Here is a 13741-nt window from a genome sequence, read left to right on the forward strand (position 1 = left end):
TACTTAATGAACAGTGTAACAAAATTACAATGTATAAATCAAAAATAAAACGGGATTCTCACCACCTCATCCACAAGTGTCCGAGTGTCCGATCGCTCGCCAGCGTGTAACAACATTACCACGCCAGTCGCTCACCAGTTTATAACTGGATTGGCGAATGGTCTGTAATGGAGCTGACACGCATCAGTGGAACGCAAGCTGGAGGGCGGTAGAGTGCGCATGTCACAGCGTGCTGGTTACTAGGATACCGTCTGCCGCGATCCCTGCACAACTATGTTATGGGCTGCATAAATGGCATAGTACACAAGTAAGAAAAATGGAGATCAGGGTGTGTTATATAGCTACTGGCACATCACGGGGTAGATAATGGTACGTGTTAATGCAAAAACAGGTGTAATGGTAGAGGAGAAGGTGCGCCATTAACCCCTATTGAATAGGGAGAGTAAGAGAAAAATATTTATTCCCAAAGGTCTGAATGAGACCCAGTAGGGATGAGTGGTGGCAGAACCGCTGGGACCTCCACAGCACCCAAGATAAATATAACACCCGTTGGCACAAATTTGTAGCTATTAACCCTTTACTGTTGTAAAGATCAGCATAGGGTCAACAGTATAGGGTACATATAGGAGCAAAGGGCAGCATGGGGATACCAACATACAGTAAAAATGGATTAAGGTCCTGGAGAACGAGAAAAAGAAAAAAGGAGCAGCGAAGGACAACCAAATATAAAAAATGCATTGTGGAAAGAGCTGGTGAGAGAATTCCCAATGTGGCTTTCATGTATGCTTCAGATCTGTAACAACAGAAAATACAATGTTAGAAATAGATAAATGTTAAAAGAGGGTCTTGTATGAGAGAACTGCAAGATATGGCATGCACTATATTTAAATATTGGTGAGTTTGAAGTCTACATTGAGTCCAATAGGTCGTAAAGTATTAAGAGTATGGATCCACTGTAACTCCTTTCTTTTGAGGATCTTTTCCCTATTGCCACCTCTATGTAAGGGAGGTACATGATCTATTAATTGGAATCTAAGATCCCTTTCAGTGTGTCCAGCTTCTACAAAGTGTTTGGATACTGGTAAATCACATCTGTTGCTTCGAATTATGTATCGGTGTTGATTAAATCTTATTTTGAATTCTAAGGTGGTTTCACCAATATACACGAGTCCACAAGGACAGTTGAGCATGTAGATGACAAAACTACTGTCGCAATTGAGGTAGTATTTGATTTTGTATTCAACGTTGTTATGAATGAAAGAACCGCCCCTGTTCATTTGCTTACAATTAATACAATTACGGCATGGGAAAGAGCCTTTATTGAGTTGACCAAAAATACCTTTTTGTGTACTGGGACGCGAGGGTCCTACGTCAGCTTTTACCACTCGATCCCTTATAGATTGAGACCTCCGGTATGAAAAGAGTGGAGGATTTTTGAATTCAGGAGCAGCAACAGGGCTGCCAGATAATTTAGACCAATGTCTACGTATAATGGTAGAAATGGAATTGCTGTATTCACTGTATGTGGACACAAATGGTATTCTGGCAAAGTCTGTGTGTTTATTAGTGGGGGACAGGGCTGTGGCTCTATCTATGTGTTGGACCTTGTCTAAATTCTTTTTGATAACTCTACGGGGATAACCCCGTTGCAAGAATTTATTAATCATACTGTTTAGGTTCTTGTCAACTTTGCCAGGATCACTAGTGATGCGTTTCACTCTGAGTAGTTGACTGTAAGGTAGGGATTTTATCATGGCTCGTGGATGCTGACTTTCAAACCTTAACAGAGTGTTCCTGTCAGTAGGCTTCACATATATATCAGTTTCTACGGTGGCGTCACTGAGGGACACAAGAACATCCAGAAACTGTATCTTACTGCTGGAATGTACGAGAGTAAACTTGATATAATTGTCAATGGTGTTCAAAAATGTGTGGAATTGCAAAAGCTCTTGTTCAGTGCCGGTCCATAGAAGGAAGACATCATCTATGTACCTCCACCACCGCAGGCAATGCCTGAAGTGAGTGGAGGCATAGATGACGTCCTCCTCAAGGACCGACATGACAATATTAGCATATGTAGGTGCCATATTGGCACCCATTGCGAACCCCATTAATTGCAGGAAAAAGTCATCAACAAATAAAAAATAGTTATTGTACAGGATAAGTTCTAATAATTCTATGATGAATGCCTGTGCAAGGGGTGTGTAGTCACTGGTTGTCAAAACAACATCGAAGGACGCCAAACAGATATTATCCGTGATAGAAGTATTTTTGATTTATACATTGTAATTTTGTTACACTGTTCATTAGTAGTCCCATCAAAGCACTTTATTGACACAAGCACTTTTGATGGTAAAATCATGCCTTACCTATTGTACTGTACATGCATTTGTGCTTTATAATATGATACATTGTTGTTTTGTATTTGTAACACAATTTACTAAGTCACTTTCACTAAAAATATGATAATGAGGGGGAGGGACCAATTGTATCATGTGATCACTTATGTTTGCTATATATATGTAATGTCCACCATTGTAACTTGGCTTGAAAAAGGCTCCAAGCGAGCCAAAACGTTGCTGCACCTTATTGTACCTGCTAAACATGGAATAAAAGAACCCACCGTTTACACCCTTTAATGGTTGTCTTGGAGTGCTGAATATTTTCTCCTGTCTGTCTGTCTCTCTCTCTCTCTCTATATATATATACACACTCACCGGCCACTTTATTAGGTACACCATGCTAGTAACGGGTTGGACCCCCTTTTGCCTTCATAACTGCCTCAATTCTTCATGGCATAGATTCAACAAGGTGCTGGAAGAATTCCTCAGAGATTTTGGTCCATATTGACATGATGGCATCACACAGTTGCCGCAGATTTGTCAGCTGCACATCCATGATGCGAATATCCCGTTCCACCACATCCCAAAGATGCTCTATTGGATTGAGATCTGGTGACTGTGGAGGCCATTTGAGTACAGTGAACTCATTGTCATGTTCAAGAAACCAGTCTGAGATGATTCCAGCTTTATGACATGGCGCACTATCCTGCTGAAAGTAGCCATCAGATGTTGGGTACATTGTGGTCATAAAGGGATGGACATGGTCAGCAACAATACTCAGGTAGGCTGTGGTGTTGCAACGATGCTCAATTGGTACCAAGAGGCCCAAAGAGTGCCAAGAAAATATTCACCACACCATGACACCACCACCACCACCAGCCTGAACCGTTGATACAAGGCAGGATGGATCCATGCTTTCATGTTGTTGACGCCAAATTCTGACCCTACCATCCGAATGTCGCAGCAGAAATCAAGACTCATCAGACCAGGCAACGTTTTTCCAATCTTCTACTGTCCAATTTCGATGAGCTTGTGCAAATTGTAGCCTCAGTTTCCTGTTCTTAGCTGAAAGGAGTGGCACCCGGTGTGGTCTTCTGCTGCTGTAGCACATCTGCCTCAAAGTTCAACGTACTGTGCGTGCAGAGATGCTCTTCTGCCTACCTTGGTTGTAACGGGTGGCGATTTGAGTCACTGTTGCCTTTCTATCAGCTCGAACCAGTCTGCCCATTCTCCACTGACCTCTGGCATCAACAAGGCATTTCCGCCCACAGAACTGCCGCTCACTGGATGTTTTTTCTTTTTCGGACCATTCTGTGTAAACCCTAGAGATGGTTGTGCGTGAAAATTCCAGTAGATCAGCAGTTTCTGAAATACTCAGACCAGCCCTTCTGGCACCAACAACCATGCCACGTTCAAAGGCACTCAAATCACCTTTCTTCCCCATACTTATACTTGGTTTGAACTGCAGAAGATTGTCTTGACCATGTCTACATGCCTAAATGCACTGAGTTGCCGCCATGTGATTGGCTGATTAGAAATTAAGTGTTAACGAGCAGTTGGACAGGTGTACCTAATAAAGTGGCCGGTGAGTGTATATATATATATATATATATATATGTATATATATATATATATATGTATATATATATATGTATATATATATATATATATATATATGTATATATATATATGTATATATATATATGAATAGAATTTTTTTTTATATTCAAGGCAAAAACAAATATTGCATAGTTTTTCAGTAAAATTTGTTTTTGCTACTCTATATACACATACTTTTAATCACAAGTGATTTTATACTATATTCTTCATACTGTGATACGAAGATTTATACAATAAAGAGAAATTATGTTTTAAAAGTTGAATTAAATACTGTCCACCACCACCGCAATCCACTCATAACAATAATGAGTAATGCATTGCATTAAATTAATACATAACACATCCATATATGGTTCACGCACCTGGTTCCTGGCTATAAAATCACGATCAGCCCACAGTAACAGGATTCCCTGACGAAGGAGGCAGAATCCTCCGAAACGCGTTGGAATTGTGTCCTTCTGGACTTACCGTAGTTTGGTGATGTCACCACACGGAAACATCTGGGACTGTGTTTAGAGGTATAGCCACCAGCCGGGGCTTTCCTCCACGTGTATCGACCATCTACAAGTTCAGACACCAGTGAACCATCTCTCCAAATCCAGTAATAAACGAAGATATATCCAGGAATTACCCGACTATCACCTTTAAGATTGTGTACAGTCTACTGCAAACTGGCCGAACAGCCGCAGCCACAAGATACAGGTACCATATCTCACTGACACCAATGCATACATTATCCTGCTTTGACACCCATCAAGTTTTTTATGTATCTTCGCTATCTAGTTGAAGTATGGTGAGTGATATTGGCACTGTAATATTGTAGCCTCATGCAATTTACTGTCATAATAGCATTGCAGCTTTATGCGACCTACCGGTGTTCCTTGTATACATTTTTGTGGCGCAGGTATCTGAATTATATGTTTATTGCATAGTTTTTTTTTACCATTTTTGGGAGTGTAAATTCTTGTTTCTGTTGAATATTGTTGTAATCATCTCACTTTGACTTATTTGAATGAGGGTTGTAGGGGCTGTTAAATGCAAATCAATACAAATTTAATTGCCAGGTTGTCTACTTATATATAGGTTTTAGGGGGGCATTTACTTTTTTTATCTGTTTATCACAGCCTGCAAAATATAGTGATTAATCTTAAAATTTATAGCTGAAAAGCAGATTTTTTAATTCTGTTTTGTTTTTAGTTTTATTCATGTAAACATATGACTATGAGGTATCTACACATATTTATCTATTAGGTTTAGGGTACATTCATACAGCCGTATGCCTACTCTGCCGCAGCGCTAGAGAGGAGGTGGAGGTGACCCCACCCCCCTCCATAGAAAGCAGTGTATACACGGCATGCTCTTTTCCCTGTGTGCGGCGCGGATCAGTGCCACGCATGTACCGCCACTGGGTCGCCATTGCCGTCTATGGGGACGTATATGTGGCCACAAATTTGCATGTGGATGCCATCTTCATATTTGGATTCTAGCTACTGTCCTCTAGAAGAAGCTTCTCACACACACTGGACGCAAAGGTGAATATTCTGAGATGGAATCAAAAAGAACACCAGGGGGCACCATAACAGCAAAAACAACCAAATGAGAGAAATGTAATATTTCTTTGAGGAATTACTGCACCTTCATTGTCTATGCCCCAGCTACCTGCAATGGAGCTGGCAGAGGATGCGTGCCTCTTTTGCATCATATTTACAAAACAAAATAAAAGGATGAAGCCTATCATATTGGCAAATAAACTTGTAATTTACTTATTTTTTAGATTAGTTTTCTAACTTTATATCAATGACCAAAGATTGTAATCTGACATCTGGTAACAAAAGGATAAATTAGTGCTCTGTCAGGAGTGTAGTGGCCTTATGAACTACTACAAAATCTCCTTCTCAATTTACATTCTGTACTTGATATTAATAAGTTTCCAATATATAAAGCTGGAAAACGCACTTAAATGAGTTTTCTTTACTTACAAAATGGATTGTCTATTCACTGGATAGGTGGTTATAAATATCTGACTCCAGCAATGCATAACATTCTGCTGTTTGTAGGCCCCCTGACACTCATGGTAGGAATGTGGCTTTTTCGTTATTTACACAGCTTTGTACACTTAAATGTGAAATACTTAGGAGAAGCTTTCCTGGTTATTGCTGTTCTGTCCACATAAAACCCCTCACGATAGAAGGGATGACCCATAGCCATCCTTAGCTGAATTGCAGTCTATGGGACTTCCAGTACATTTCTCTGAAAAATGTCCAATATTGCATGACAGCTATTGGGAACCTCTCGTTCTGTGATTCACAGGAGGTTCCAGCAGTCCGATTCTTAGCAATCACACATGTATCCACTACTCTGTGAATAGAGGATAAATGCAGAGGTAGGGAACCTATGGCTTGGGAGCCAGATGTGGCTCTTTTGATGGCTGCCTCTGTCTCACAGACAAATCTAATAAATATTGATTGGCGCCATGTGCATATAAGACACAAACAGCTGTGATCACTATACGTGTGATCCAGGTGCCGTTGCTGCCAGCATCATTGCTTAGGTGACGGCGCCTGGGTCAAAGAGAGGAGTGGACACCCATGCCAGCATTCATTTGCAACATCCCTGCCAATGCATGGGTAAAGGAGTAGTTGCTAATAAGCCCCTTGTACCATCCAGTACATATAGAGGTAATTGAACAGCGGTAGATGCTGCCTGGATAGGCAAGGGTTAATATTGTTTAATGTTTATCATCCAATGATGTTCCACTATTGTAACTGGAGTGTGATTGGAGAGTGAGATCACACTGAGTGACACACTGAGTGACAGAGACATCGTGTGCCTCACACATCAAGTAAGCTCACATAGAACTACCAGGACACAGCTGCAGCTTCCAGCATTCGACACAGCTATATCCCAGCCTGCACCTGCATCCAGACTGGTGACCCAACTCCTGAGGTTCACTCCCCAAGATCACTCCAGTAACCTGCATTTGTACAGAACCGTTTGGCCTGTTGCTGCTGTTGGTTCGATTAAAGAACTGTAAGTTACTTTTACACATAACATTGCCTCCGTCTGGTCCCTGCTACGCCTGTATCACCATCAAGGGCTCCCTCATCCACCATCCAGGGACACATACTACAGACTCTAAGGGTTGCCCCAGGGAGAACCAGTACCACAGCCTGTCCCTCATCTAATTTCTTGCACACACCACCCCCTGGAGACCTGCCAGGCTGTAGGACAGCCCTCCGGTCCCCATACCAAGCACCGTGACACTAGCGTGCCTAGGCCGCAACCGCCAACCACTCCGGTATTGTGGGCCCCTGCTGCCTCAAAGCCCCAAGAAAAGGCCAGGCCCCGGTGGGGTATGTTGCACATTCCTCTCTATGAACCAGACACATTTGCCTAAGCAATGATGGCGACGACTGAGTCATAGAGAACAGCAAGGGAGCCAGCTGCAGGGAGCATAGGTAGGTTAGTATTACATTTTTTTTTCTGTGACTACCTATCTACTGGGGGCATGTGCTGTGGCTACCTTTCTACTGGGAGGCATATTCAAATTGTATGGCTCCCATGGAATTACACTTAAAAATATGTGGCATTCATGGCTCTCAGCCAAAAAGGTTCCCGATCCTTGCTTTAAAGGGAACCTGTCAGGCACATATATCCCCCTATCTTATTTACTGTAGTGAGTTTCTCTGTGTGATGAATGACATTTAACCCCTTAAGGACCTGGCCCTTTTTTATTTTTACACATAAAGAGCTGTGTGATGACTTGTTTTCTGTGTAACAAATTGCAATTCATAGTGATGGTATCTAATATTCCATGCCTAGTACCAGGAAGCGGGAAAAAAGCAGGGGTAACAAATTTGGTGTACAGAGCTGTGGGTGGTGACATTCTTTGCGACTTTTGAAGACGGTTTCAATACTACCATTTTAGGACTATACGACCCTTTGATGATTTTTATTGACTTTTGTAATATTTTTCAAAATGGCAAAAAAGTGCAATTTTTAAATGTGGGAGCCATTTTCCGTTACAGGGTTAAACAAATTTAAAAGAAACGTTATTATATTTTAATAGATCGGGCATTTTTGGACGTGTCAATACCTAAAGTGTTAATGTTTTTTACTGTTTATTTATATTTATATGACTTCTAGGGAAAGAGGGGTGACTTGAATTTTTTGTGTTTTTTTTTAATCATTTTATTAACTTTTTTTTCTTTTGATTTTTACTATTTTTCAGACCCCCTAGGGTACTTTAATCCTAGGTTGTCTGATTGATCCTACCATATACTGCCATACTACAATATGGCAGTATATGGGGATTTTCCCCCTCATTCATTACAATGCACAAATAGCACATTGTAACGAATGGGTTAAAACGAAAAAGCCTTGGGTCTTCGGAAGACCTGAGGCTGTGATGTAAACCAATTGCCGCCCCCGATGACGTCACTGGCAGCGACGATCTTCACCAAGATGGCGGCACCCATGCGATGGATAGGACAAATCCTGTGATCAGTGCTACCGATAAGTGTTTGTTGCAATATGGAGCAGAGACTTACCGGCTATCGGGAAGGAGTTAAATGAGTCATCAGATCCTGTTAATTATCCCCCCACTCTGCATTGTAATCCAGCGAACTGAGTCAGCCGGGTGTTCCTGAGGCATCCTAAGGCTGCAACACCCCCTTCCTCCTCAGTCCTCCAGTAAACACGTCCCCATGCCAAAGTGAGAAAATAGATATAGGGGCACATTCAAACTGTACTAAATGTTCTTCATGAATCTGGCACCCCATGCACTGCTCCAATAGAGTGCCCCAACTGCACTGGAACGCCCCCTAATTTGTGCTGCATGATGCCAAATGTGGCGCAGACACCTGTGCAAGGGTGTTTTGCACGGCCATTAGTAAATGTGCCCCATAGTCTCAAATTGTGCATGGAGGCATCTAAATGTGCAGGTAAAAAGTAGTAGAATACTAGAAAACTGTGTCCATATGTGCAGTATTGTCACAATGTCGGGGAATAGTCCCTTAGGACTAAAGTCTATGGACTCCCTGGACCACCGCGGGAGATAACAACCTTAGCCGCAACCCGGGAGCGGAGTCTAAGTGAACTCCTGGCCTTCGCCAGAGCCCGCCGCAAAGCGGGGTGGTCTTGTTGCGGCGGGGAGTCACCAGGTCGCTCCACGGGTGTGACTAGGCCCACGGCAGCAGCCAAGGTAGGGACGTGGGGATCACGGGAAGGCAGGCAGGCAGGACCACTGGAAGGCAGACAGGCAGGACCACGGGAAGGCAGGCAGGACCACGGGAAGGCAGGCAGGCAGGACCTCGGGAAGGCAGGCAGGCAGGACCTCGGGAAGGCAGGCAGGACCTTGGGAGGCAGGCAGGACCTCGGGAAGGCAGGCAGGACCTCAGATGGCAGGCAGGACCGCCACAGGACACCAGGACCGCCACGGGACACCAGGAACACGGGAACACCACAGAACACGGGAACAACACGGAACACGGGAATCACCAGAGGAACATGGAAACACAGAGGCGTCTGGAAACGCTCTGGAAGGCTTTCTCTCCAGTAGAATGACCTGAAGATTCGGCAGAGGATGCTGGGAGTCGCCAGGCTATATAGCCGAGCTAGGAATGCCAGAGCCAATAAGGAGGACGCTGGTCCTTTAAGGCTGGGAGAAGTCCGCGTGCTCCCCCCTAGTGGCGGGAGCTCACGACTGCAGGGAAGAAGCATGCGGCCTACATGCTGGGAGCCAGAGTGCAGGACGGAGCCAGGAAAGTGGCTGGGGGAGCGGGGACTGCGGCAGCAGGCACGGGTACACCCACAATCTGTACCGAGGATCGCAGGTGTAACCGTGACAAGTATAAGGGTTAGGTCAGACATACTGTTTACAAATGCAGCGCTAGGGTTTGGGGATGGGCCCTGGTCCAATGGTGTATGCGTTTTTATGGAAACACATGTGATCGGTAATCCCTTTTAGGTTTGTTAGAGAGAGAGAGGATATTAGATTAGTAAAATCGACCTATTTAGCAAGGTGAAGGGCAGAGTTATAGGTTTTGAGCATATATTTTAAGTGTAGAAAGTCTGCAGAGTGGGGAAATCGGAGAGTTGTGAAAGACCTAGAGAAGTAGTTAGTGATAAGAGCTGAGAGGCAGGAGGGGAAATGGGAGTGTTAATAGGGATGTTAAAGTCTCCCATGATGATGGATGGAATGTCACAGGATAGAAAGTAAGGGAGGCAAAATGGACAAGGAACTGGTAGGGTGAGCTGGTAGGATGGTATACTACAGCCACACAAAAAACATTTCAGGAATCTCATGCCATTTCTGTGAAACATATAGTACTCACTCCTTTAACAGATAGTAGTCACCCAATTTGAACAAGTCCATCAAATCCAAAAGAGGAGGCGATTAGTTCAAAGATAACCAGATGGTAAACGTTTATACTCACCTTCCCGTTCCATCCTGAACCGCAATAAGCTTCTTTTGTGATATTTTAGTTTCAACAAGGTTTTATTGTTTGAAAAACATAGTAAAATGCTTTACAATAGGTCAAGGCGCAAGGTGTACCCCAAGCAGAAGGATTAGTAATGGAAACAGAATTTTTTTGATACATCGCCAGCTTCTGTATCATTCAAAACAATAAAACATAAGGAAACCAGGGAGGAAAATGGAAAACAGGGGGAAGGAGAAAAGCATACAGGTAACAGGATCATAAGATCTGTATAGTGTAGAATATGGGTAGACCAAGACTTTGGGGCACATTTACTTACCCGCCTGAAGTTCACAGAAAGTGTATTGTCCGACGATCACGCACTCTGCTGCAATTCACTAAGATTGTGCATGTTTCACTTCCCCGCTCCGGTCCACCACAGATCACCTTCTTCTTCCTGGTGCATGTAAGTGCTTGATCTTGCAACACAATTTGAAAGTTAAATCGCACGCTCAGTTCAAATCAATCGGATCGTCCGACAGCCCGCCCCCATTTTGTCGCATGAAAGCCAGTGCAGCTGCCCCCAAATCTGTTCGACACAATCAGACACAATCTCGTGTTATATATCTGTCACAGCCGCGCAAAAACCCAAAACGTTGGAAAGTCCGACGAAAGTGGGTCCGCGGACCCTACGTAAATAAGCCCCTACATGTGGAGAAGTGCTGGAGCCATGTTGATGCATAATTGAGCATTAAGGGGACAGGGATAGAGCTCTCTAGAGGGTGGGGGAGCCTTGTGAAGCGATCCACAGGTTCCAGATCCCTTCAAACAGTGGTAAGGTGTCTGTCCTAGTCGCCTCTTTTTATGATATTTTAGAATGCCAGGGTCTCATAGAAATATAACTTTATAACATGTGCAAATGAATAGGGTGCCTCAGGCTCATTTGCATATGTTATAAAGCTGTATTTCTACAAAACCCTTTTAAAATATGGAAAAAGAACCTTAATGCTGTTTGGTCTGGGATTGGGATGTGAGTATAAACCACTACCTTCAGGTTATCTGATGGTAGATGTCTTTTAAAGGGGTTTTCCCACAAACTAACTTGCCAATCAGTGTGGGTGATAAGACCCCCCGCGAAAATGAGGGTTCCTCATCACTCCGTCAGACTAATGGAGAGGAGGGCCGCACATGACCGTTCTGCCCCATTAATCTCTATGGAGCTGACAGAGAGAAATCGGGGGGGGGGGGGCGGGCCGTTGGACGATCTAAAAGATTCGGACTGAGCGCAAAATTTAACTTTCAAATTGTGTCGCAAGATCAAGCACTTACATGCATCAAGAAGAAGAAGGTGATCCCCTGAGTGGGGAAGCAACAGTCAGGATATCAGGTGCACGATCTTAGTGAATTGCGGCACATTGCATTATCGTTGGAGAATGCATTTTCGGGGTACTCACTGGATCGAGTAAGTAAATGTGCCCCAATGTGGTCTCCTTAGAGAGTCCCCATCCACACGCTGAAATTTTACACTGATCATCACTGAGTGTGTCTAAGTAAAATTAGGGTTAAAAATGATCTTTATTGTGTAAACATCATTAGTAGATTACAATTTGAGAACTTTCATTCCAAACCCCTTTTAGTATAATTATGTTTGTATATCCCTAACCTACATCTTTTATTGAGAGACAATATAAAAAATTTAACAGATATGTTCTATTCAGTATACACACGATATACATGGCCAAGGTATAGTATTCTGGCTATTTGAATTTACTATTTGTATTCCATATAGCTTTATATATAATAATGCAATTACTGAGCATCAATTTTGATAAACATGGATACAGGAGGTCCCCGACTTACAGACAACTCCTAGTTACAAAGGGACCTCTGGATGTTGGTAACTTACTGTACTTTAGCCTTAGGCTAAAATAAAAAGCTATAACATTTATGACAGGTGTCTGTAATTAATATTTATTGTTAATCCTCATTCTTATGACAATTCAACATTTTTAAAATCCAATTGTCACAGAGACCAAAAAAATTTTTTGGTTTGGGTTACAATTATAAAGTATAAAGTTCTGACTTACGTACAAATTCAACTTAAGAACAGGCTTACTGAACCTATCTTATACGTAACCCGGGGACTGCCAGTACATACAGTATATAAAATGGTAGATTCTATTGTACCTGTCAATCCTCCCTTTCCTAATCTGATACAATGCTTTATAGTAATTGACATGACCTCAATGGAAGGGGTCCCTTTGTGCGCCAGGACTTACTATTACATCCTGGTGCTGCGGATGGTTCATGGAGAGAATGGACAGGCTGATCTCTCTCCATACACAGCTTGTTACCGCCAGGATTGGTGCTGGCACCAATTGCTGAAGTTAACCTGTTAAGTGCCACGGTTGAACTGGACCATGGCACCTAACATTGCTTCTTATGGGCGCCACCATGACGACATTGGAGTGTGGTGATAGGTTGCCCAGGCAGCCTACAGCTTCATAGAGATTTGCAGGATTGCCATGTGTAATGATCTTTAGTAGCCAGCATATGGCAGAACACATATAAAAAAAATATAAAAATAAACAGTAAAAATCATAAACATGATAGGTATCAGCACGCCCCAAAATGGCCGTTGTATCAAAATATAAAAAAGATTTATCCCGGCCGTGAACACTGTAAGGGAAATTGTGCCTGAATCACCACTTTTTTCCCATTTTCCATTCATGAATATTTGAATAAGAAATGATCAGAGTCATGTAGGTCCTAAAATGATATAAGTTAATAAGCCAGCATGTACTGCAAATAATAACACCTGTGAAAAAGTTAGTGGTATAAAATCTAATAAAATCTATATAAATTTGTTATCTCTGTGATTTTATTGACCCAAAGAATAAAAAGAAAGTGTTATTTGGAGCTCAGAATTAAATACGTAAAAACAGAGCCCACAAGAAAACACCACAAATGTGGGGTTTTTTTTGTCAATTTCGCTGCATTTTTTTCGAGCTTGCTAGTACATTGCATGGAATATGAAATGGCACCACTAAAAAGTAAAATTTGTCCCGCAGATTACAAGCCGTCACACAACTCTGTAAACGCACAATTGAAAAAAAAAAAGTTATCGATTTTGGAATGAGGGGAGTAAAAAGCAGAAACGCAAAAACCAAAAAGGGCTGAGCCCTGTAAGGGTTAAATAATTGGTCTCCATTCACATTTGGAAGTTATTGACACAGTGTTGATTCCCACAAACCGTGAGTACCGCCATCTAGGTGAGGGTTTCATAAAGCAATGGATCAGCTGGAGAGAGATGTGCTGTGTGATGTGACATAATGACGTGTATTATAGGTAATGTATGCA

General features: G+C 42.5%; 1 protein-coding gene across 3 annotated transcripts in view; it reads right to left on the reverse strand.

The window, feature by feature from the left end:
* Positions 1–13741, reverse strand: part of PRXL2C (peroxiredoxin like 2C) — a 29747-nt gene that overhangs the window by 15590 nt on the left and 416 nt on the right. The window contains exon 1 of one of the 3 annotated variants that reach the window (XM_072150865.1): positions 12661–12744. The exons of 1 other annotated variant lie outside the window; for it this stretch is intronic. In XM_072150865.1, the coding sequence (XP_072006966.1) occupies positions 12661–12721 (61 nt within the window). In that variant the 5' untranslated portion in view covers positions 12722–12744. Of the gene's footprint in view, positions 1–12660; positions 12745–13741 lie in introns of those variants that run through there. One more of the 3 variants, XM_072150864.1, reaches the window with a different exon arrangement.

This window comes from Engystomops pustulosus, chromosome 1 (genome assembly GCF_040894005.1).
Source record: "Engystomops pustulosus chromosome 1, aEngPut4.maternal, whole genome shotgun sequence".
Lineage (NCBI taxonomy): Eukaryota > Metazoa > Chordata > Amphibia > Anura > Leptodactylidae > Engystomops > Engystomops pustulosus.